The sequence below is a fragment of the Oncorhynchus masou genome, chromosome 25, assembly GCF_036934945.1.
Source record: "Oncorhynchus masou masou isolate Uvic2021 chromosome 25, UVic_Omas_1.1, whole genome shotgun sequence".
NCBI lineage: Eukaryota > Metazoa > Chordata > Actinopteri > Salmoniformes > Salmonidae > Oncorhynchus > Oncorhynchus masou.
This window is the reverse complement of record NC_088236.1, coordinates 25,817,821-25,843,079: the sequence shown is the minus strand read 5'-3', so window position 1 is coordinate 25,843,079 and position 25,259 is coordinate 25,817,821. Positions and strand designations below refer to the sequence as shown.

Genomic DNA, 25,259 nt, shown 5'->3' with positions numbered 1-25,259 from the left:
TCGGTAGTGAGTGTTGCAACCGAGGACAGACCATTTTTACACACTTCAGCACTCGGCGGTGCAGTTCTGTGAGCTTGAGTGGCCTACCACTTCACAGCTGAGCCGTTGTTGTTCCAAGACGTTTCAACTTCACAATAACAGAACTTACAGTTGAGCAGGGCAGAAATTGAAAAGGTAGCATCCTATGACGGTGTCATGTTGAAAGTCACTGAGCTCTTCGATATGCCATTCTACTGCCAATGTTTGTCTATGGAGATTGCATGGCTGTGTGCTCGATTTTATACACCTGTCAGCAACGGGTGTGGCTAAAATAGTCGATTTCACATACTTTTGTATAAATAGTGTATCTTCAGAAATGATTCATGATTTTACTACTACCCATTTGTCCAGTAATCTTCCTGGTGAGGTGAAAAACCAACAGAATGCTTTGATTCCGTCTTTCAGGGTGTTTTTCCAGGCGGCGTGTGACGTCCCTGAGCCGGAAGAGAAGTTTAACGTGGATGAATACTCTGACATGGTGACTCTGTGCAAGCCTGTCATCTACATCTCTATAGATGAGGTCATCAACACACATTCGGTAAACCCAGACTATCAGTGCATCCCAAATGGCACCATATTCCCTTTACAGTGCACTACATTTGGCCAGAGCCCTGGTTAAAGGTAGTGCCCTATATAGGGAATAAAGTGCCATTTGGGACAAGATCTTGGACTCTCTCTCCTTTTCCTTCTCCCTCTCTTCTAGTCTCCCTCTTCCCATCTCTCTCCTTTACCTTCCCACTCTCTTCTAGTCTCCCTCTTTCCATCTTCCTCTCTCCTTTTCCTTCCCTCTCTTCTAGTCTCCCTCTTCCCATCTCTCTCCTTTACCTTCCCACTCTCTTCTAGTCTCCCTCTTCCCATTGCTCTCTCTCCTTTTCCTTCCCCCTCTCTTCTAGTCTCCCTCTTCCCATCTCTCTCCTTTTCCTTCCCCCTCTCTTCTAGTCCTCCATCTTCCCATCTCTCTCCTTTTCCTTCCCCCTCTCTTCTAGTCTCCTCTCCATCTCCTGGGTGTGAATGAGAGGGGTGATGGTGACAGGGAGGACATAAAGGAGGACATCAGAGGTTCTCATAGCCAAATGTCTCAGATGTTGACATCCTTTTTGGCGTTGTTAGTTTCACTTTCTGCTCACCCACCCACATGGATTACAAGCACAACAATGGACATGATGCGCATTATACCCCACTGACAGACATGCTCAGCTTTTATCTTGCAGTTACAGAGTTTAGGATTTCCTTACTGCAACTTTGACACACACACACACCGCACGCACACACGCGTGTGCGCAGTAATAAACAGAGAATACTATTTACTGTAAAGTCTCAATACATGAACGAAATACATCCCCAAGGAGGATGAGATGAATGGAGGAAGGGATGGATGGATGACCCCCTCCTAGCACAGCTGTGTCCAATGCCATAGGAAGGCAATGGACGTCCTGTCATTATCAATCTCCACGTAAAGAGGAAGAGAGGGCTGAGCTTGGTATTACTGCAGAGCTGTGCTAGGAGGGGGTCTAAGAGGGGGTCATCCATCTGTCCTTTCCTCCATTCATCTCATCCTCCTAGGGGATGTATTTCGTTCATGTATTGAGACTTTACAGTAAATAGTATTCTCTGTTTATTACTGCGTGTCTATAAAGACAGGGTAAACATCAAACTGTTATCACACACAGCATACATACAGTGTGGGCTGGAGAGGCCTAGTCTTGGAGGAGTGTGTGTCTGACATAACGCACCTATGTGGTGTTCTTTGTGTGTGCCCTAGCTAGTGTTGGAGCACCTGGAAGCAATCTCCCCCGACCACAACGACCTGCTGCATGAGCTGTTGCAGGACCTAGGGGACATGCCTGACGTGGAGGCACTGCTGGGTATCACAGACACCCCTACACCCTCACCCTGCTTCCTACACCCCTCACCCTGCTTCCTACACCCCTCACCCTGCTTCCTACTACCCCTCACCCTGCTTCCTACTCCCCCCACCCTGCTTCCTACACCCCTCACCCTGCTTCCTACACCCCTCACCCTGCTTCCTACACCCCTCACCCTGCTTCCTACACCCCTCACCCTGCTTCTTACATCCCTCACCCTGCTTCCTACACCCTGCTTCCTACACCCCTCACCCTGCTTCCTTCACCCTGCTTCCTACACCCCCCATCCTGCTTCCTTCACCCTGCTTCCTACACCCCCACCCTGCTTCCTACACCCCTCACCCTGCTTCCTACACCCCTCACCCTGCTTCCTACACCCCCCCTGCTTCCTACACCCCCCACCCTGCTTCCTACACCCCCCACCCTGCTTCCTACACCCCTCATCCTGCTTCCTACACCCCTCACCCTGCTTCCTACACCCCTCACCCTGCTTCCTACACCCCTCACCCTGCTTCCTACACCCCTCACCCTGCTTCCTATACTGCCCATACTATACCTCCTACACCCCTCAGTTCACCTTCATCCCTGCCTCCCAGACACCCAACGTTATACAGTACCAGTCAAAAGTTTGGACACATCTACTCATTCCAGGGTTTTTCTTAATTTCTACATTGTAGAATATTAGTGAAGACATCAACGCTATGAAATAATGTATATGGAATCATGTAGTAACCCAAAAAGTGTTAAACAAATCAAAATATATTTTATATTTCAGATTCTTCAAAGTAGCCACCCTTTGCCTTGATGACAGCTTTGCACACTCACACTCAATCTCTCAACCAGCTTTATGAGATAGTCACCTGGAATGCATTTTAATTAACAGGTGTCCTTGTTAAAAGTTAATTTGTGGAATTATTTTTCCTTCTTAATGCTCTTGAACAATCAGTTGTGTTTTTTTTTACAGAAGATAGCCCAATTTGGTAAAAGACCAAGTCTATATTATGGCAAGAACAGCTTAAATAAGCAAAGACAAACGACAGTCTATTTTTTATTTATTTAACCTTTATTTAACTAGGCAAGTCAGTTAAGAACAAATTCTTATTTTACAATGACGGTCTACCCCGGCCAAACCCTCCCCTAACCTGGACGACGTTGGGCCAATTGTACACCGCCCTATGGTACTATCATTACTTTAAGACATGAAGGTCACTCAATCCGGAAAATGTCAAGAACCTGTAAAGTTGCTTCAAGGACAGTCGCAAAAACCGTCAAGCGCTATGATGAAACTGGCTCTCATGAGGACCGCCACAGGAAAGGAAGACCCAGAGTTACCTCTGCTGCAGAGGATAAGTTCATTAGAGTTACCAGCCTCAGAAAATGCATCCCAAATAAATGCTTCAGAGTCCAAGTAACAGACACATTTCAACTGTTCAGAGAAGACTGCGTGAATCAGGCCTTCATGGTTGAATTTCTGCAAACAAACCACTACTAAAGGACACCAATAATAAGAAGAGACTTGCTTGGTCCAAGAAACACAAGCAATGGACATTAGAACGGTGGAAATCTGTCCTTTGGTCTGATGAGGCCAAATTTGAGATTTTTTGTTCCATCCGCCATGTCTTTGTGAGACGCAGAGAAGGTGAACGGATTATCTCTGCATGTGTAGTTCCCACCGTGAAACATGGAAGAGGAGGTGTGATGGTGCTTTGCTGGTGACACTGTCAGTGATTATATTTAGAATTCTATGCGCACTTAACCAGCATGGCTACCACAGCATTCTGCAGCGATACGCCATCCTATCTGGTTTGCGCTTAGTGGGACTATCATTTGTTTTTCAACAGAACAATGACCTAACACACCTCCAGGCTGTGTCAGGGCTATTTGACCAAGGAGAGTGATGGAGTGCTGCATCAGATGACCTGACCTCAACCCAATTGAGGTGGTTTGGGATGAGTTGGACCATAGAGAGAAGGAAAAGCAGCCAACAAGTGCTCGGTACTCCTTCAATACTGTTGGAAAAGCATTCCAGGTGAAGCTGGTTGAGAGAATGCAAAAGTGTGCAAAGCTGTCAAGGCAAAAGGTGGCTACTTTGAAGAATCTAAAATCTAAAATATATTTTGATTTGTTTTACTCTTTTTTTTAAATATATATATATATTTATTTATTTATTTCATTTTTTACTACATAATTTCATGTGTTATTTCATAGTTTTGATGTCTTCACTGTTATTTTACAATGTAGAAAATTGTAAAAATAAAGAAACTAGGTGTGTCCAAACTTGACTGGTACTGTAATTTACAACACTGAGATCCATTTACAGTACAGGGCTGAATCTTAATTATAAAATAAGAGTTTGTTACACAAACTTCTGTGTGAATCATGTAACGCTTCGACCCACAGTCTCAGAGTGAGTATACAGTATGCCCTTCTCCACTAGGACTGACAAAAGTACACATTAGTTCTTATACCAGGAACCAGCCTGCAAGGATAGCTAAACATATATTTCTCTGTTCTCCAGGTGAAGGGGTGGTGGATCCTAACAATCCCAACAAGGAGAGCACCCTGAGTCAGCTGGCAAAGACTCAGATCTCCCTCAGCCTCACTAACAAGTTTGAGCTGCTGGAGGGCGATGACAAGGACACGAAAGGCCTGATGATGAAGTAAGACACTGGATTGTCTGAAACATGGGAAATAGGGTTCCATTTAAGACATATATTGCTATGAACAGTCTACCCATTATTTATTCTTCATTACGGAAGCCCAATAAAATCCCCGTAAAGTTAAACACACACATGGGAGAACTGCACAGTGAGAGGTTTTGTACTGAGCGAGCAAAAGAAGCCAGAAGAAACAGTTTAAATGTGTTTGACGTTCCAGTAGGTTTGAAAATAACAGAAAGGCTGGCACACTGAATATGCTCCCAATTACCACTTTTATTGACAACGTCGTGACCTGACAAAGATCCTTGTGGATCGAAATGTTGTCAATAAAGGTGGTAAGTATGAGCATATTCCGTGTGCCAGCCTTTCTGTGCTTTTCAAGTTTCATTAGCCCAGCACCTAGGGTGTGGTATGACCACAAACTTTTCTATAGACGTTCCAGTAGGTACATACATAAATAACCACAGTGGCTATCGTTCAGTGACAGCTCTGTGCTCTTTCCTGCTCCACTATCACTTCCTATCCTGCCAGGAAGAGGTTTAGTGGCCAGGGTTATCTTGCCCATGGACCTGCTCATTTTAGATAATGTATTATGCTTCTTTGAGGAAAAGGCTGTGTGTTTAAAAGATGGTTTCTGTTCTGCTGATGTGACTGTGCTCATCATGTTTCCTGTGACATGAACACCAATCCAGCCAGTCACAACTGATCATGTGGTCAAGAAAAACGCCTGGCTCTACCTATGATACTATACATGGCAGCTCTGTTCATCTGACCTACAGTAGTTGAGGTGAGAAGCCATGTTAGGGTTCTGTTGTGTTTCAGTCTCTCTGTGTGTCACTGTGGTCCTGGCCAGTGTCGGACCAGCATGCACCAGGGCAGGAAATGGGAAGTGTGACTGAGTGGCGTCATGTCCTACTGCAGGGTCAGTGGGACAGTGACGCGTTTGTGTGTTGATGGCTGAGACGCAAAGAAAGTTCAAAGAGAGGGGCTACAAAAATGATCAGATTAATATTGCCATTGAGAAAATTCAAAACAAAACGAGACATGACCTTTTTCAAGGTCAGTCTCGTAAAAAGACGCATTCTTGCGTTCTAACTACCCGCTATTCAAAGTGCTCTGAACAAATTAAGGGAATTGTTCACAAACATTGGCACATCCTAAAATCCGATGATAGTCTCGGTAATGTGTTTTCGGACCTTCCCTTGGTCGTATTCTCGCGGGGCAGAAATCTCAGAGATCAATTGGTACACTCTGATTTACCACCCCAAGATATTCCTGAAAAACGTCTATTGGATGGAAATTACAAATGTAATGGCTGTGCTCAATGCAATGGCACTTATAAATGTAGATCCTTCAAACACCCACAAACAGGGAAATCGATCCCAATAAAAGGTGTTATTACGTGCTCCACTAAGGCAGTTATTTATCTTATAACTTGTCCTTGTGGTAAAAAATATGTAGGTAAAACAAAACGTACTTTTAATTTGCGCATCTCAGCATCGCAGCACCATTAGGTGTAAAAACTTGACTTATCCAGTTGCGGCCCACTTCTTGGAGGCAGGCCACTCGATCTCGTCTCTGTGTTATATTGGCATCGAACATGTCACCCTCCCTAGGAGAGGGGGTGACCTTGATAATTTATTGTTAAAACGAGAGGCTGCCTGGATCTTTAATTTAAAGACCCTTGCGCCCTTTGGTCTCAACGTAGACTTTGATCTTAAGCCATTTTTGTGATTATTGTGACTTTGCCATTGTAATTGTTTGTAAACTTGTGTAGTCAAATTAATCTATGATCGTATGCTATCCATTTGTTTGTACGCTGTTCTTTGTATGACATTTTTAATATTTGATTATTAACCAATGATATTAGGCCACTCTTGGCCATGATTACAGACACCTGTGTCTTTTGACACTACATAAACAAGTCATTCCGCAGTGTTTGTGATTATACCCTGATGAAGACAGCTTGGCTGTCGAAACGTTGGTATTACATTTTTGCATCTGAGCTCCTAGAGTGTGCGGCTCTCTTTTATTTTCAAGTTTCTATTCTGCTAGCCAGCACCTCGTCTTAATAGGTGTGCGTTTCTTTTTCTTCTAGACGCGTTTGTGTGTTAACACAGCTAAATGTTTCCTCTCCCCCAGAACCGAGAGTGGCCAGAGCTCAACACACTGCCAATTATTTTCACACCAAATCAACAAGACTTTGAAAAACAGCAGTCACGTACTATAACAGCTAGCCAGTAAGAGGCCAATGTTTGAGCTACACTGTTTTGTTAAAATTACATTAACCCCACATATTGTACACAATCACCCAGTCAGTGCTAAGGTTGAAGGGCAGGAACCCGGTTACTGGGATTTATTGCCCAAAACCACTCCATTTTCCCGGGATGAATAACTGCGAGAAACCGGTAAATTATAATAAATTATTTATATGAACAGCATGACGTGATATGGAACTGTTTAAATTATATGCAATATATACATTTGGCTTCTCTACGTCCTCTGCATGATGAATCATCAACGCTTATCTATCCAAAATAGATTATCCTGTTCTAGATTGACTATAGCCCTATACAGTGCATTTTGAAACTATTCAGACCCCTTCACTTTTTCCACATTCTGTTACGTTACAGCCTTAATCTACAATGGATTCAATTGTTTTTTCCCCTCATCAATCTACACACAATACCCCATAATGACAAAGCAAAAACAGGTTTTTAGAAATTTTTGCAAATGTATTAAAATAAAATAGTGAAATATCACATTTACATAAGTATTCAGACCCTTTCATCAGTACTTTTTTGAAGCACCTTTGGCAGCGATTACAGCCTTGAGTCTTCTTGGGTATGACGCTACAAGCTTGGCACCCCTGTATTTGTGGAGTTTCTCCCATTCTTCTCTGCAGACCCTCTCAAGCTCTGTTAGTATGGATGGGGAGAGTCACTGCACAGCTATTTTCAGGTCTCTCCAGAGATGTTCAAGTCCGGGCTCTGGCAGGGCCACAAAATAAAATTCAGAGACTTGTCCCGAAGCCACTCCTGTGTTGTCTTGGCTGTGTGCTTACGGTCGTTGGCCTGTTGGAAGGTGAATCTTGCCCCAGTCTGAGGTCCTGAGCACTCTGGAGCAGGTTATCATCAAGGAAATCTATGTACTTTGCTCCGTTCATCTTTCCCTCGATCCTGACTAGTCTGCCATTAACTGCCACTTAGAAAAGATTCTCACGACATGATGCTGCCACCACCATGCTTCACTGTAGGGATGGTGCCAGGTTTCTTCCAGACGTGACGCTTGGCATTCAGGCCAAAGAGTTCAATCTTGGTTTCATCAGACTAGAGAATCTGGTTTCTCATTGTCTGAGTCTTTAGGTGCCTTTTGGAAAACTCCAACCGGGCTGTTGAAAGTGAGGAAGGAATGAAGCAACAATAGAGAAATAGGAGGTAGGCTAATAACAATAAGGGGAATATTATGAAAGGTGTAATATGAGTCAGCCTACTAAATATACAGATAGGCCATATTATATTCAAATTTGCTAGCCTATACTTGTAACTTGTAGGCCGCATGTGCTGCACCAGAATCGCATGTTGTCACCCTGCTTTATCATGGTTTAAACGATTTGTGTAATTCCAGTCCATATAATACAATATGGTAATACTGTTCACACTCAGGAAGATTCGCCTGCTGGAGCTAGTTTCATTTATTTACCCAGGAGAGTATTTAACTAGCTACACGTGTATATATACAAAAGTAAACTCCGCAAAAAAGAAAAGTCCTCTCACTGTCAATTGCGTTTATTTTCAGCCTACTTAACATGTGTAAATATTTGTATGAACATAACAAGATTCACTAACTGAGTAAGTCAGTATCTGGTGTGGCCACCAGCTGCATTAAGTACTGCAGTGCATCTCCTCCTCATGGACAGCACCAGATTTGCCATTTCTTGCTGTGAGATGTTACCCCACTCTTCCACCAAGGCACCTGCAAGTTCCAGGACATTTCTGGGGGGGAATGGCCCTAGCCCTCACCCTCCGATCCAACAAGTCCCAGATGTGCTCAATGGGATTGAGATCCGGGCTCTTCACTGGCCATGGCAGAACACCGACATTCCTGTCTTGCAAGAAAACCCGCACAGAACGAGCAGTATGGCTGCTGGCATTGTCATGCTGGCGGTCATGTCAGGATGAGCCTCCAGGAAGGGTACCACATGAGGGAGGAGGATTTCTTTCCTGGAACGCACAGCGTTGAGATTGAGCTTGTTGTCATTGGAGACAGTCTGAGGATGCTGTGATACACCGCCCCAGACCATGACAGACCCTCCACCTCCAAATCAATCCCGCTCCAGAGTACAGGCCTCCGTGTAACGCTCATTCCTTCGGCGATAAACGCGAATCCGACCATCACCCCTAGTGAGACAAAACCGCAACTCATTTGTGAAGAGCACTTTTTGCCAGTCCTGTCTGGTGGGTTTGTGCACAAAGGAGACGTTGTTGCCGGTGATGTCTGGTGAGAACGTTCCTGGTGTAACTCAGGCAGTTGTTGGTGCCTTCCTGTACCTGTCCCGCAGGTGTGATGTTCGGATGTACCGACCCTGTGCAGGTGTAGTTACATGTGGTCTGCCGCTGCGAGGACGATCAGCTGTCCTTCCTGTCTCCCTGTAGCGCTGTCTTAGGCGTCTCTCAGTAATGACACTGCAATTTATTTCCCTGGCCACATCTGCAGTCCTCATGCCTCCTTGTAGCATGCCTAAGTCACGTTCACGCAGATGTGCAGGGACCCTGGGCATCTTTCTTTTGGTGATTTTCAGAGTCAGTAGAAAGGCATCTTTAGTGTTCTAAGTTTTCATAACTGTGACCTTAATTGCCTACCGTCTGTAAGCTGTTAGTGTCTTAACTACCATTCCACAGGTGCATGTTCATTAATTGTTTATTGTTCATTGAACAAGCATGGAAAACAGTGTTTAAACCCTAATTATTTTTGAAAGACAGGGTCCTGAAAAGGGGACGTTTCTTTTTTTGCTGAGTTTATATGGACACCATTTCAAATGAGTGGATTTAGCTGTTTCAGCCACACACGTTGCAGACAGGTGTATAAAATCGAGCACACAGCCATGCAATCTCCATCGACAACCATTCGCAGTAGAATGACCTTACTGAAGAACTCAGTGACTTTCAATGTGGCACCGTCATAGGATGCCACCTTTCCAACAAATAAGTTTGTCAAATTTCTGCCCTGCTAGAGCTGCCCCGGTCAACTGTAAGTGCTGTTATTGTAAAGTGGAAATGTCTAGGAGCACAACAGATCAGCAACAAAGTGATAAGACACAAGCTCACAGAACGGGACCGCTGAGTGCTGAAGCTCAAAGCGCGTAAAAATCATCTGTCCTCAGTTGCAACACTCTCAGAGTTCCACATGACCTCTGGAAGCAACGTCAGCAAAATAACTGTTTCTTGGGAGCTTCATGAAATGCGTTTCTGTGGCCGAGCAGCTGCACACAAGCCTAAGATCACCATGCGCAATGCCAAGTGTCAGCTGGCGTGGTGTAAAGCTTGCTGCCATTGGACTCTGGAGCAGTGGAAACACATTCTCTGGAGGGATGAATCACGCTTCATCTTGCAGTCCGACAGACTAATCTCGGTTTGGCAGATGCCAGGAGAACGCTACCTGCCTGAATGTATAGTGCCAACTGTAAAGCATGGTAGAGGAGGAATAATAGTCTGGGGCTGTTTTTCATGGTTCGGGCTAGGCCCCTTAGATCCAGTGAAGGGAAATCTTAACGCTTCAGCATACAATGACATTCTAGACTGTTCTGTGCTTCCAACTTTGTGGCAACACTTTAGGCAAGGCCCTTTCCTGTTTCAGCATGGCAATTCCCCCATGCACAAAGCGAGGTCCATACAGAAATGGTTTGTCGAGATTGGTGTGGGAGAACTTGACTGGCCTATACAGAGCCTTGACCTCAACCCAATCGAACACCTTTGGGATGAATTAGAACACAGACTGCGAGCCAGGCCTAAAGCCCCCATATTAGTGCCCGACCTCACTAATGCTCTTGTGGCTGAATGCAGTGGGGACTTGCTTCCAATGTTCCAACGTCTAGTGGAAAGCCTTCCCTGAAAAGTGGAGGCTGTTATAGCAGCAATGGGGGAACCAACTCCATATTAATGACAGTGATTATGGAATGAGATGTTCGACAAGCATTATTTTGGTCATGTAATGTACATCTATGGGCCTCTATAGACCTATTTATATACTTTATAATGCTTTTGAATGACACTTCCAGTTTTGGCGGGAAATACCAGGTTACCCGGGAGAAAAGTGGCTTATTCTCAGGATGGAGCATTTGTAAAATACCTGTAAAATATTGAAACCTAGTCAGTGCCCTGGCCTGTACAGTATATTATCTGTGTATGATAAGGTTTCATAGGTAGTGTGTCCCAAAACGCATCCTATTCCTTATATAGTGTGCACTACTTTTGATCATGGCCTGGGGCTGTTGTCAAAAGTATTGCACTACATAGAGAATAGTGGATGTGATGCAACCTAGGTGATGTTTTCTCTTTCTCTCTGTCTGTCTCTGTCAGAACTAAGAAGCTGATAATGGATGTAATCAGGATCCAGCCAGGAGACACTCTCCCAGAGACCCTGGAGACCCCAGCCTCTGGCCTCCAGGTGACGGCATAATCATGACCCCTAAACCAGCCCAGCACCCCACACCTCAGATACATCTCTATTAAAGTGGTTTGATTTCCATGCTATGCCCTTTGTGCCATGCAGGAGTGGAGAAGAGCAGTCATGCTAACTTTCCTGTCTGTCTTTGTCTGTCTCTCTTCCTACTTGTGCTATGGTCCAGGAGCATGAGCATGCTAAGGTGGTGGAGCTGCGTGCAGTGCAGGACGCCCAGGCCCCAGAGGGGCTGAAGAGCAGCCAGGCAGTGCTGGAGGACAGACAGCTGCCTCTAGAGCAGAAGAAGAGGAAGATCCTCCGCAATCTCCGAACCCTGGAGCAGGCTGGCCTCGTCACCACTGGCAACAAGTACCAGGATCTCATCAACGACATCTCCAAGGTACACGAATGCGCACACACACTGATGGCCTTCAGAGTTTGTTGCAGAATACCCATCTAACCAATCACGTCCCTTCTTTGTGTGCTTGACAGGACATTCGTTACCAGAGGCGTTACAGACAGAGGAGGAAGGCAGAGCTAGTGAAGCTCCAACAGACACTGAGTGCGCTCAACTCAAAGACAGCCTTCTATCAGGACCAGACCAACTACTATGACACTTACATCAGGACCTGCCTTGACAACCTCAACAGGAAGTGAGTGTCCCCTACAAAATGGACCCCTCGGAACTAACCATGAGTCTTAGTTAACCTAAAAACATACACTGTACAGGGCCTAGCAAGTCAACAAGGATCTCGGGTTACAGAGGAGGAATTGGTTTGGAATGGCGCCATTTGGGCTAGTTTTGAATTACATTGTCATTGCTATTGTCATGATCAGAGCCTATGGTCCCATTCAAAACTTGATGTGTGCGTGAGTGACCTATCTGGTGTGTGTCCCCACAGGAACGCGCGGCGGTCCATCAAGCTGGACAGGAAGGTGGAGGAGAAGGGCAGTAAGAAGTGGAAGCATCAGTCTCTGAAGTACACGGCAGCCCGGCTGCATGAGAAGGGAGTGATCCTGGAGATAGAGGGGCTGCAAACCAACCAGTGAGTGAAAGAGGGGAGGACAGCTGGTCCTAGGTAGCTTAGCATTGTGCTTGGACATCAGCTTCCCGGCGCCGGAGTCGTGTTCATTTGTACAAACCGTTTCAAAGTATAGCAAAATGTTTTACAATTGAAAACGTTTTGCAACATAAAATATTTTACAATGAACAGCCAGGGTTTTGTGATTTAAGAGGTAGTGTGGTTGAACTAATGTGAACATGGTATTGAATCCTGAGTGAGTTGGTACCATACCATACCAGGTCTTGGGTATTGTGGTACAAGTAAGTTATCCATATTTGACAAGGGGCTCTGCTCCAATACTTTCAGAAATGCATGAGTCTGTCATAGCTTTTACAAATCAGATCAGTGATTATTCCAAAGGAAGGGAGGACGAAAGGATGCATTGGTAAAGTATTGGGACGGGGCCAAGGCCCCAGGTCTTTGATGTGATGAGTGAGCTCTGTAAGCTCTGTGTGAGACGGGGAGGAAGGAAAAACCTCATAAGGGGCATCTTCCATACAGACGCCCACCGTGTTCTGTCTATCTTTCGCTCTCTCTCTCTCTCTCTCTCGCTCTGTCTGTCTTTTTTGTGTTATCCCCACTCTCTCCTTCACTCTCTGTCCCTCTCTCTTTCCCCTCTCCCTCCATCTCTATGAATACTCACTCCCGTCCTTCTTGTTTTGGCCAGGCTGTTCCAGCTAGAGTGGCGCTGAGAGCCAAAGTCAGCTCCTGTGGCTCCTCACTGCACTCTGTGGGAGTTCCAGGCTAGGTCAAAGAGGAAACAGAGAGCTAGTATCTAGAAGGACTACGTCCTCTTTAGAGCCATTTAAACACACTACACTTTGGCCCAATATCATCAATGCATTTCAGAAAATAAATAAGTACAAACAAACAAAACGATTTCAAAGGTAATTTCTGGTCATAATATTTCTCACACTCAACATTTAAATGTTATTCCAAAACAAGTCTGTCTGACGTTGTGACCTACGGACAATAGCAGGACTAGAGTTGGTTATTATCCAGTCTCTGTATCCTGTATTTTCATTTTGACTCATTATTTTAATCCCATGTTTTTTTATTTTCCCTCAGGTTCAAAAATGTCATGTTTGACATCTCGCCCAGTGAGGAAGTTGGGGACTTTGAGGTGAAGGCCAAGTTTATGGGAGTTGAGATGGAAAAAGTCCAACTCCATTTCCAGGTAATGCTTTTCCCTGGAACTACGATGACACATATTTGTCACTGACCGTCTGTTTCTGTCCCTGTCTGCAGTATGATAGTTGACTGTCTGTTGTCCCTGTCTAACTATCTATCTCGGTCCCTGTCTGACACTCTATCTCAGTCCTTGTCTCTCTTATCTCAGTCCTTGTCTCTCTTATCTCAGTCCTTGTCTGTCTCTCTATCTCAGTCCCTGTCTCTCTATCTCAGTCCCTGTCTGTCCCTGTCTGTCTATCTCAGTCCCTGTCTGACTGTCTATCTCAGTCCCTGTCTCTCTATCTCAGTCCCTGTCTGTCTATCTCAGTCCCTGTCTGACTCTATCTCAGTCCCTGTCTGTCTATCTCAGTCCCTGTCTGACTTTCTCTGTTTCTGTCCCTGTCTAGGACCTGCTCCAACTTCAGTACGACGGAGTGGCAGTGATGAAGATGTTTGACAAGGCCAAAGTCAATGTCAACCTGCTCATCTTCCTCCTCAACAAGAAGTTCTATGGAAAATAAACCAAATATAGAGGAAGGGTAAAGATATGGAGGAGGACATGGGTGTGAAAGGATTGTATACCTTCTGACAAAGTATTGTTTGTTAAAGGAGCCATTGGGATAGGAAGTTTGAATGGTCCGTAACGTGTTATGTATGTCTGACTGGTTTTATTTGATGCCGTTTTGATTGATCTTGTATTGTCATGTTATATCTGTTGTTTCATTATTTTGTTTATGTTCAGTTTTCCACTGGGAGATTGTACATGGAATATATTTTTTTAAGGTATATTGTAATGAAATCTACTTTTTATATGTAGAAGTTCTATAAAGACAACACTGTTATTGTCACTGAAATATAAACTGTTTGCAACAAGATGTGTACAATGCACTACTGCCTAATAGTCAGAATGGGAGTTTAGACAGTAGTACAATTCCTGTCCAGCTATATACAGTAGCCAGCATGGATTGTCTGGAAGTGGTTAATAATCAGTGTATTTTTAATCCACATACAGTACATTGGGAAGCTGTGCATCTTTTAAAGTCTATTAATTAACATGTATTTCTAGAGTTTCGCTGCTTTTTACACATAATGTACCGTCCAGTATACATTTAAATAATTTCTAATGTTTTAATGAGTTTAATAAAAATAAAAATATATATATATTATTTGCTTGGTCTTTGTTTTAAACACGAATACACTCTGACCTATATGAAATGTTGATATTTAAAGGGATATTGCTTAATTGATCAAAGAAAGAATGGAGCATTATTCGTTTTTATAAGTGTCACCCCAAGATGAAAAAATATGCCCTGGTCCAAGATGGTTGTATACGTGACTGAATAGACACGTTTTAATTCCTGTCTGTATTAATTAATCACTCGAGAGTAGGCGAGGCTTTTTACGACCTCTTTTGTTGATGGAGTCACTTTTCAAAACCAATGTGTCTTTTGGTGCTACGCGCTGACTGTTCGAAGGCTTACGACAGTTTCCCTCACACTTTTTTAGATATTTTCTTTGTCTTAAGTTTAATGAAACGTTTGCCTGCGAAATCAATTTAGGATAAGAGTGAATTTACAGTCATGGTTTATTGGATTGTTGCGACGTTGGCCCTTTTTGCTCTCCAAACTTCAGCATATGTGCCACACAATGGTAAGTCAAATGCCTTGATGTTTTTTCTGTCTTTATTTTCATAGATCAGTTAAACATTTTTATTTATTTTTTTTATTATTTTTTTTTACATTATGAGGAGATATTGACCCTTCTGCTCTTTAGCAGTTTTACGAAGCACTTTGGGTTTTGAAATGTGCCCACTTGCATTGTTCATTGTCGAGGGTAAAAATGTTTTTTTAAAGATGAACAAAAACAGCAGTTTCAATGGCGAACATTTATTTTTAACTGCCATAAAAATGTTTATGAAAAGTAAGATGGAAACTTAACGGGATTTGAATACAATTGCGATGGAACATGTACGTATAGCTCAACATGAAAAGCTCTTTCAAACTTTGTGCACAATTTAGAAAAATGTGTTAGTATATTCAAAGTCGCTCTGGAAAAGAGCGTCTGCTAAATGACTTAAATGTAATGTAAATGTAAATATTTACCCCCTGACTCAAACTGCCACTTGTAGGCTAAATCCAGAGGTTTTCCAATGCCGTTTTTTTCATGCAGAAAGGGCGCATGGAAAGATGTGAAAATGAATTATGACAAACCTTTTCTGTTCAGCATGTTAATTATCCTCGACCCTGGTAGGACAGCATGCAGAGTAGACTATACTTACACTCGATTGTCTTTGCTGTGGCATGTTCGATATAGGACCGCCACTTTACATGTTTACAGTGAGGTGTGGACACACCTTGCGGTTATGCTATATATCACCGTTCATTAGGCACTTTATAATGAAGAGCACATACTGTTATTTGTTACTCAGCTCCTGTTGTCTGTCTCTCTCAGACTCCAGACTCAACCTGAGGACGTTTGCAGGGATCTTCCTGTCGGTGACTGATGAGCCCATCGACTACATAGGGCTGGATGTACAGGAGGGTAGTGGCTCAGGGATGGGCCAGGAGCCAGTGAAGAAGCAGGAGCATGGCCATCACGGCCCTCGTCACTCCACCAAGATTGTCATCTCTGAGGAGGCCCGCAGCTTCCTCCAGGGTCGCCTAGCAACGGCCTTCGTCCCCACAGTCTACACCCTGGTCTTCATTATCAGCGTCCCCCTCAACCTGATTGCCGTGGTGATGTTTGTGCGTCGTATCCGTCCTAGGAAGCCGGCGGTGATCTACATGCTGAACCTGGCCAGTGCCGACCTCCTCTTCGCCCTGCTGCTCCCCTTCAGGATCTCATACCATTTCCACGGCAACAACTGGGTTTATGGCCCCTTCATGTGTCGCCTGGTGACAGCAGCCTTCTACTGCAACATGTATTGCTCTGTCCTGCTCATGATGTGCATCAGCATCGACCGCTTCCTGGCGGTGGTCTACCCCATGGACTCCCTGACGTGGCGTAGTCCACAGACGGCCGCCGTGGTCTGTGGCGCCATGTGGCTGTTAGCCTTGGGAGGAGTGACCCCCCTCCTGCTCTCCAGACAGACCATCCACCTCCCGGATGTGGGCATCACTACCTGCCACGATGTGCAGGATGTAGACAAGCTCCGTGCCTACTACCTCTACTTCTTCCCCATTTACTCCTCCATCTTCTTCTTCATCCCTCTGGTGTTCACAGCTGTGTGCTACGTCCGTATTGTGCAGGCCCTGGCCGCGGCCAACGTGGAGAACCGCTCCAGAAAGTCTCGTGCGGTGGTGATGGCGGTGACAGTGCTGGTGGTGTTTGTGGCCTGCTTCACCCCCACCAATGTCATCCTCCTGGTGCACTACCTCAAGCTGGCCCACGGACGCAGTGACAGCTCCTACCAGGCCTACCTGCTCTCCATGTGTGTGGGCAGCATTAGCTGCTGCCTGGACCCGCTCATCTACTACTTTGGTTCGTCCCAGTGCCAGAGACAGGTGGCAGCTCTGCTGGGCTGCAGACAGGCTGGGCCAGGAGCAGAGCTAAGCTCTCAGACAGGCAGTACCAGGACCAGCAGACTGGAGAGCATTCAGAGCACTGTGGGCAGTCATTACAGGAAGCTCATGGCCTGACGTCTTAGGACTGCGAATTCGAACAGACTCTAGGGCTGCATCTCGATAGTCTAGAGCAGGGCTTCTTAAACTATGTGTCGTAACCCAAAGTGGGCCCTGGGCATGTGAGAGGTAGGTCGCTAGTTATGATCTGCATCTATAATCACTTGGGCTGTCAAACTAAAACGTTTCATAGAGGTCAAAGCAGAATTTGGTGTGATTAATTGTGATAAATCACTAAATCTGAATGATCTAAAATTGAGCTGTAATTTACCATTGCTTTTAATACAAAAAGCATTACAGGAATATTGACAACTTGATTTTGTCCAAAGTAACGTTAAGCAAAATCCATTAAATTGATAAAGCACACTATCTTTAACCTCAATGTCAACTTGTTTTGACATTGCATTGTTGTTTTTAGCAGTATAGATTATGTATTTTGGTTGCCTGACGACTCAAACTGAATTATTCCGCTGCTCTATGTTCAACTACATACTTCAGTCAGACTGCCATCGTTGAAGTAGTTTGTGGTGACGTCAAAATGAGGGGTGTTGTGCAAAATAAAGTCATCAGTTCGTCTCTAACCAATCAGAGTATCAAAGCCAATGACACATTTTTTTACATGCCGCTAATTCCCACGTGTTCTTGCTCTGGCCCAGCGTAACCGATTAACTCTGACAGCCCCTAGTAATCACACACTATTTCTTCTTCATGTGGGTCTTTGGAGGATGATTTGGGTCACTAGAGGACGGTCAATTTCTAATTTGGGTCTCGAGCTGAAAAGGTTGAAGAACCCCTGGTCTAGGATGTCTTTGTCTCCTCCCTCATCTATTTCCCTTCATCTGCACTGATTTAAAATGTTATATAGATGAAGGCAACATATGGATGCCTGCCAAGCATTTTCACTCACCTGTCCAGTACCTTTAGAACAATGCAGATGAAAGTAAGGAGACAAGGAGAGGACTCCACATAAGAGTATTGAGATGCAGCCACTGTTTACCCTGTCCACCTTGTCAAGTGAGGGAGCTTGAATTTATTGCACTTCTCTTTTTGATTGTCTTAATTGTTTTTTCATAGTTTGCGTTAAGTCAAGAGCCATATTTTAATGCCAGTCTACTGATATTTACTCGTCTATAAATGCTTTGTTACTGCAGATACTGTATATTGAGTAATGCTTAAGGCAAAATTCTGGAAACATTCAATAAATTCCCAGGTTTTCCAGAAATCCTGGTTGGAGGGATCCGGGAATCCTCCAACTAGGATTTTGGGAAAACCATAGAATTTATTGAATGTTCATGTAATTTTGTGACCTTAGTAAATAATACTGTTTAGTGTGCACTCTATACATATACAGTGTGTTGGGAAAGTAATCAGACCCCTTGACCTTTTCCATATTTTGTTATGTTACAGAAATATTCTAAAATTGTTTTTCCTCATCAATCTACACCAATACCCCACAATGACAAAGCAAAAACAGGTTTTTCTAGTTTGTTTTTGTAAATTTATTGAAAAATTAAAAACATACCTTATTTACATATTCAGACCGTTTGCTATTTGACTTGAAATTGAGCTGTTGCATCCTGTTTCCATTGAGTATCCTTGAAGTTTCTACAACTTGATTGGAGTCCAACTGTGGTCAATTTAATTGATTGGACATGATTTGGAAAGGCATACACCTGTCTATATAAGGTCACACAGTTGACAGTGATGTTGAGGAAATTGTCCGTAGAGTGCAGAGACTGGATTGTCACGAGGCACCGATCTGTGGAAGAGTACCAAAACATTTCTGAGGTAATGAAGTTACCCAAGAACACAGTGGCCTCCATCGTTCTTAAATGGAAGAAGTTTGGAACCACCAGAACTCTTCCTAGAGCTGGTCGCCTGGCCAAACTGAGCAATCGGGGGAGAAGAACCCCGGTACAGCACTCCACCAATCAGGCCTTTATGGCAGAGTGGCCAGATGGAAGCACTCCTCAGTAAAAGGCACATGACAGCCCACTTGGAGTTTGACAAAAGGCACCTCAAGGACCATGAGGAACAAGATTCTCTGGTCTGATGAAACCAAGATTGAATGCCAAGCGTCATGTCTGGAGGAAACCTGGCATCATCCCTACAGTGAAGCATGGGGTGGGAGCATCATGCTGTGGGGATGTTTTTCAGCGGCAGGGACTGGGAGACTTGTGAGGATCGAGGGAAAGATGAACAGAGCAAAGTACAGAGAGATCCTTGAATAAAACCTGCTCCAGAGAGCTCAGGACCTCAGACTGGGGAGAAGGTTCATCTTACAACAGGACAACGACCCTGAACACACAGCCAAGACAACGCAGGATTGGCTTCGGGACATGTCTCTGAATGTTCTTGAGTGACCCAGCCAGAGCCCGGACTTGAACCAGATCGAACGTCTCTGGAGAGACCTGAAAATAGCTCGCCAGACCTGAAAATATCTCCCCATCCAACCTGACATAGCTTGAGAGGATCTGCAGAGAAGGATGGGAGAAATTCCCCAAATACAGGTGTGCCAAGCTTGTAGCGTCATACCCAAGAAGACTTGAGGCTGTAATCGCTGCCAAAGGTGCTTCAACAAAGTACTGAGTAAAGGGTCAGAATACTTATGTATTTAGTTCATGATAATGTACAGGTAACACATGAGTAAATGAGGGATATAAAGTATATTGAAGCAGGTGCTTCCACACAGGTGTGGTTCCTGAGTTAAGTAAGCAATTAATATCCCTTCATGCTTAGCGTCATATATATATAAATAAATATTGGGCATACCATTATTTTGGCTACCATGGCTATGCCCCCATCCAGAGCACTAGTGGTCACTGAATGGTTTGATGAGCATGAAAATGATGTAAACCATATGCCTTTGCGGTCTCAGTCACCAGATCTCAACCCAATTGAACACTTAAGGGAGATTCTGGAGTGGTGCCTGAGAGTGTTTTCCACCACCATCAACAAACCCCAAATTATGGAATTTTCTCATGGAAGAATGGTGTCGCATTCTTCCAATCGAGATCCAAGCAGTTGTAGAATCTATGCCAAGGTGTATTGAAGCTGTTCTGGCTCGTGGTGGCCTGCCCTGTTAAGACACTTAATGTTGCTGTTTCCTTTGTTTTGGCAGTTACCTGTATATTACTATGTGCTCTATATAAACGTTTAAGAAATAGTCCATATTGTCATGCAGTGTCTCAAAACCACAGTATTAACATGAATAGTTTACATTGGCTGTCTACACATTTCAAGTTAAGTATGAAAGTAGTTGGCGGTTGTCTGATTTCTTAACTCCTTACTAACCTACAGGAAGTTTTACATTGTATAACCAATGTTACATTTTATTCAGATCTTATTACTTCAATGGAATTAGTTACAAAATGAGTTTGAATGTCTGTTTGGACAGTTATATTGAACTGCTATAACTGTAACTATCAAAGAAACAGTAAAGACATGAAAACATTCACAGTAAAAACGTTAGCATTTTTTATCATTACATGGTCATATCACTCTCCTTGTGTATGTAAGACATGATTTAAAGACGTATGAAAGTACATGTCATATTTGGTTAGATAGTTCTGGGATCAAAGTTCCACTAAAGAGATGTTTGGGCACAATAGTGAGGATCTGGTTGTTTTGGTCAATCCATAGTCTTCTCTTCCCTGTCGTCGGGTTCTTCTCATTAGTCTTCTCTTCCTCTGTAGTCAGATTCTTCTCCGTAGTCTTCTCTTCCTCTGTAGTCGGATTCTTCCCTGTCGTCGGGTTCTTCTCAGTAGTCTTCTCTTCCTCTGTAGTCAGATTCTTCTCCATAGTCTCCTCTTCCTCTGTAGTCAGATTCTTCTCCATAGTCTTCTCTTCCTCTGTAGTCGTATTCTTCCCTGTAGTCAGATTCTTCTCCGTAGTCTTCTCTTCCTCTGTAGTCAGATTCTTCTCCATAGTCTTCTCTTCCTCTGTAGTCGGATTCTTCTCTGTAGTCTTCTCTTCCTCTGTAGTCGGGTTCTTCTCAGTAGTCTTCTCTTCCTCTGTAGTCCTCCATAGTCGTCGCCTCCACCACCTTCTCCTTCTGGTTGTCATCGGGGCACAGCTCTGAAATAAGGAGGATGTAAAGATTAGATACAAACAGAGAGGTTTGTGTTGCATGACTACTACCCCTCAGTGTCACAGAGGAAGTTTGTTTCATTGCCATTTCCTGACTAAATTGCATATCCTCTAGAATTCAGGCCATACTTTCTCTCAGCTATGCGTCTTTACCACAGGAAAACGAGGATGCTTTATATGTAGATAACAAAAAGGACAGCATTTTTATTATGCTCGTAATGTCTCCCCCTTGTGGTTTTGCATGGTTATGACACCGTAGTTCGCCTGTGGTGGGCCAATGATAATGGCCATTGGTCTTTGCAGTAATTTCAACGAAAATAAGTTGAGCCTGTATATTGCTATGGAACTAGACCCTGACCATGGAATGGACATCGTTTTTTCCTCTGTCTGCTCAAGATACAGTTAGAGAGGTACTTGTGACTGCTCATATGATTCAACTCCCCTCAAACACAGTGACAATTTGGACAAGCTTAACCTTTTATTGATTTTTTTCAGCATCTATTAGAGATAAAAAGATGAGGAGCGAAGAGAATCACTGACCTGTTTCTCCATCATAGGTGTGGTGTGTCTCTGGGAAGTTCAGGCACTCTGCCTGGTTCTTATAGGTGTCCAGGTATGTGGGATCCGTTTTCCCTGACCTTGCTGAAAGAGAGGGGGGAGGGAGGCTGGTAAGCTGTCCAAACAGTAACTTGCTTGTGAACTATTTTGGGGCTAGTAACAGACAACAAAAGGCTCATCTTCCATTGTCTTTCAAAACAATGCATTGAACTCACTGGTTACTCAAATAGTGACCCCTTTGACAGAAATATACTGTTTCAACACCTTATCGATGTAGGGTCAACTTTCACAATGCCTTATCTGGAGTACAGCCTGCCTATAGTCGTGGCCAAAAGTTTTGAGAATGACACAAATATTAATTTTCACAATGTCTGCTGCTTCAGTGTCTTTAGATATTTTTGTCAGATGTTACTAAGGAATATTGAAGTATAATTACAAGCATTTCATAAGTGTCAAAGGCTTTTATTGACAATTACATGAAGTTGATGCAAAGAGTCAATATTTGCAGTGTTGACCCTTCTTTTTCAAGACCTCTGCAATCCGCCCTGGCATGCTGTCAATTAACTTCTGGGCCACATCCTGACCGATGGCAGCCCATTCTTGCATAATCAATGCATGGAGTTTGTCAGAATTTGTAGGTTTTTGTTTGTCTACCCGCCTCTTGAGGATTGACCACAAGTTCTCAAAGGGATTAAGGTCTGAGGAGTTTCTTGGCCATGGACCCAAAATATCAATGTTATAATGAGAGAATCACTGACATGATGTCAGCTGATCCTTTTGTGGCAGGGCTGAAATGCAGTGGAAATGTTTTTTGGTATTCAGTTAATTTGCATGGCAAAGAGGGACTTTGCAATTCATCTGATCACTCTTCATGACATTCTGGAGTATATGCAAATTTCCTTCATACAAACTGAGGCAGCAGACTTTGTGAAAATGAATCTTTGTTTCATTATCAAAACTTTTGGCCACAACTGTACACTGCTACTATTTATCAACATCAATGAGTGGGGCCCGCTTGGGGCTAGCTTCGTCCCAGATCTGTATGTGCTTAAACAAAGTCATACATTTTGGTCATGACACTGAACCAACACAGCAGTTAGGAGTCGGTTAAAGCACATCCAGATGGGTCCAGACTAGTTTGGGAGTGGACTCAAATTGATTGTTTGAGTGGACTTACTAAACAGGAGTAGGTATCTGCCAGTGATGTCTCCATTACGAGAACTGTGGATCCACAAAATGATACATTAAGATTAGGACATTTGGTAACACCTTTTTAGGCCTGTTTCAGCTAATACTTCCAAGAATGCAATAAAATCTTATACCAAATGTCAGGTTTTGTTTTGGTGCTTGTTTTAGTGATTACCAAATAAACTACTATATAATTATTAGGTAATTATAATGTTGCAACATTTTTACCATGCCATTTCCAAGTACCTGAAAAATATCTAACTAAAGTGTAACATTATTTTATTCTTTGAATCTTTACAGGCTTATCACCGTGACATAAAGTGAAGACATAGCATGGTATAATGATAAGGCACAGGGTACAGTACAATGTACATAATAAATAGGCATGTGGATAAAGTTCCTATTATTGAGCAGCTAAATGATTTCATCATTAAGATGTAGAGCACAAGCCTGGTTGCCAAATTTGTTTCTGCTTCAGCCAACTCGCTCCTTTGTTGATGTCCTATTTGGCATAACGCCAGAAGAGGGTGTTGGCTAAAGCACAGACAGGTCTGGCGAGCAGGCTAGTAGAGCACGGGTCACTTACTGTTAACTGTGGAGGTGGTGTCGGAGATGGTAGCATTTGTTGCACCGACAACGCATTTGCCATCACTGATAGATATTTAGGAAAACTTGTTAGCATAAAGTAGGTGCCAACCTGAGACATTCTCTTTGCTTTCCGAGAAAGGTGAAATTAAATGTCTACCATTGCAGATACTTTCCTAATATTTTTTAATGCCCAATGACATTCGTTACAGTTCACATTCATATCCACAACCTAACCAGACTTACATGCGGTCTCCCCAACGTAGTGTGACTACTTGATGGTCAGATGTAGCCGACAGGTCAATCCAGGAGCTTTTCAGAGTCCCCAAAGCTTTTTGGAAGACTGAATGATCCGCAGACCCCATCACACCCATTTGCCATAGATCTACCAGTCACAGACAAGGAAAAACCCATGGGTTTCAAACCATCTTCATTGCAGTATCCTTAACCTAACTTGGACCATTTGAAGTTCAAAAAAACAACAAAAGGAAAACTCTTAGAATAAAGAGTTCTTCTGGTGTCCCCATAGGAGAACCCTTTTGGTTACATGTAGAACCCTCTATGGAAAGGGTTCAACATGTAACCAAAAAGGGTTCTTCAAAGGGTTCTCCTATGGGGACAGCCGAAGAACTCTTTAAGGTTCTAGATAGCACTTTTTTTTTCTAAGTGTAGAGTAGTACAGATGTATGATCTTAATTTGATCACTGCAAATGAGCTTTGCGATTTACATAAATGAACTGAAAACTCGCACTAACACAGTTATATTAACAGTATTGCACTTTTCATGTAGGCTACTTTTGGCCAGCTAATAGCCTAACCACTGATCAAGCAACATTATGGACTAAATGTTCGAATCCTTTTGCTGCAGGATTTTCTTGCTATGACAATACTGGCAAAATTAAGATCCTAAATCTGTATGTATACTGCTCAGCATCTGTCACTGTCCCAAAATCAATAATCACACGTTCATTTGCCACAAATAGCTCTTATTTGTAAAATAAATGGCTGTGTCTCAAAATGACACCTTCCCCAGAGTCTTTGGCTCTGGCCAAAGTAGGTTTTCTGGATAGGGAGTAGAGTGTCATCTGCGACGTCGTCATTAAGTCTAAAGATCATGTTTAGTACTATGATCACAACTTACCTCAGTATGGTCCTCCAGTATCAGGGGTTTGACCAGTTCTTTACAGAGCGGTGCAGATGCAGCATTCAGAGAAGCTAGAGCTAGGAGAGATACGACTAGCTGGACAGACATAGTGAAAGATGAGAGAGATGGAGCAGAGACACGTGAGACGATAGTACAGTACAGCCAGAGCAGAACACCTCTACTTCTGGAGCATGTGCTTCACAGAGGCTTAGACAAAACACTGTTGCATAAGGGGCTATGTGGAGGAGGAAGAGGAGGGGAGGTTTTCAACAGGCTTCAATTATTGAATGGATAAGTGAAGGCCTAAATCAGCATTCATATCCAGACTTTTCTAATATAACTCTGAATGGTTGTCCCCTCCCTGACTGGGTGGACACCATCTATTAGCTAGGGACCAGAACACTAAATAGAAACTTCTGTATGGGAATACTGCCCTTGAATTAATTCAAACAGACAGCCTGGAAACCAGCTAAATGATGACGACCATAGTCTGGTGAGGTAGCTTTTTACAACAAGTTAAATAATTAATCAAATGATCAATAGGGTGGAGAGTGTTTGGATTGGTATAGAACTACTGTAAAACAATGTTACAGTATGAAGAGGGAGGAAGCCCTTGG

At 43.5% G+C, this 25,259-nt stretch overlaps 3 protein-coding genes and 1 long non-coding RNA gene across 5 annotated transcripts in view; 2 read left to right on the top strand and 2 right to left on the bottom strand.

The window, feature by feature from the left end:
* Positions 1-14,616, top strand: part of LOC135513973 (ras GTPase-activating-like protein IQGAP1) — an 80,176-nt gene extending 65,560 nt beyond the window's left edge. For both annotated transcript variants that reach the window (XM_064937036.1, XM_064937035.1), the window contains exons 30-38: positions 445-577; positions 1,802-1,904; positions 4,423-4,564; positions 11,143-11,230; positions 11,412-11,624; positions 11,717-11,877; positions 12,127-12,270; positions 13,357-13,465; positions 13,866-14,616. In XM_064937036.1, the coding sequence (XP_064793108.1) occupies positions 445-577; positions 1,802-1,904; positions 4,423-4,564; positions 11,143-11,230; positions 11,412-11,624; positions 11,717-11,877; positions 12,127-12,270; positions 13,357-13,465; positions 13,866-13,979 (1,207 nt within the window). In that variant the 3' untranslated portion in view covers positions 13,980-14,616. The remainder of the gene's footprint in view (positions 1-444; positions 578-1,801; positions 1,905-4,422; positions 4,565-11,142; positions 11,231-11,411; positions 11,625-11,716; positions 11,878-12,126; positions 12,271-13,356; positions 13,466-13,865) is intronic.
* Positions 14,617-14,883: 267 nt separating this feature from the next.
* Positions 14,884-20,544, top strand: f2r (coagulation factor II (thrombin) receptor). The gene is made up of 2 exons (XM_064937038.1): positions 14,884-15,108; positions 15,910-20,544. Exons 1-2 carry the CDS (start codon positions 15,039-15,041, stop codon positions 17,094-17,096), a joined length of 1,257 nt encoding a protein of 418 aa, XP_064793110.1. The 5' UTR covers positions 14,884-15,038; the 3' UTR covers positions 17,097-20,544.
* LOC135513976 (300 kDa antigen AG231-like) lies at positions 20,532-23,042 on the bottom strand. The gene is made up of 3 exons (XM_064937040.1): positions 22,903-23,042; positions 21,708-21,809; positions 20,532-21,155 (listed from the first exon to the last, which is right to left on the bottom strand). The coding sequence occupies exons 2-3, from the start codon at positions 21,720-21,722 to the stop codon at positions 20,628-20,630; spliced, it is 543 nt and encodes a 180-aa protein (XP_064793112.1). The 5' UTR covers positions 21,723-21,809; positions 22,903-23,042; the 3' UTR covers positions 20,532-20,627.
* Positions 23,043-23,304: 262 nt separating this feature from the next.
* LOC135513977 (uncharacterized) lies at positions 23,305-24,793 on the bottom strand. The gene is made up of 3 exons (XR_010451616.1): positions 24,640-24,793; positions 23,745-23,883; positions 23,305-23,564 (listed from the first exon to the last, which is right to left on the bottom strand). It is a non-coding gene; the product is annotated as an uncharacterized LOC135513977 (long non-coding RNA).
* Positions 24,794-25,259: the final 466 nt, after the last annotated feature.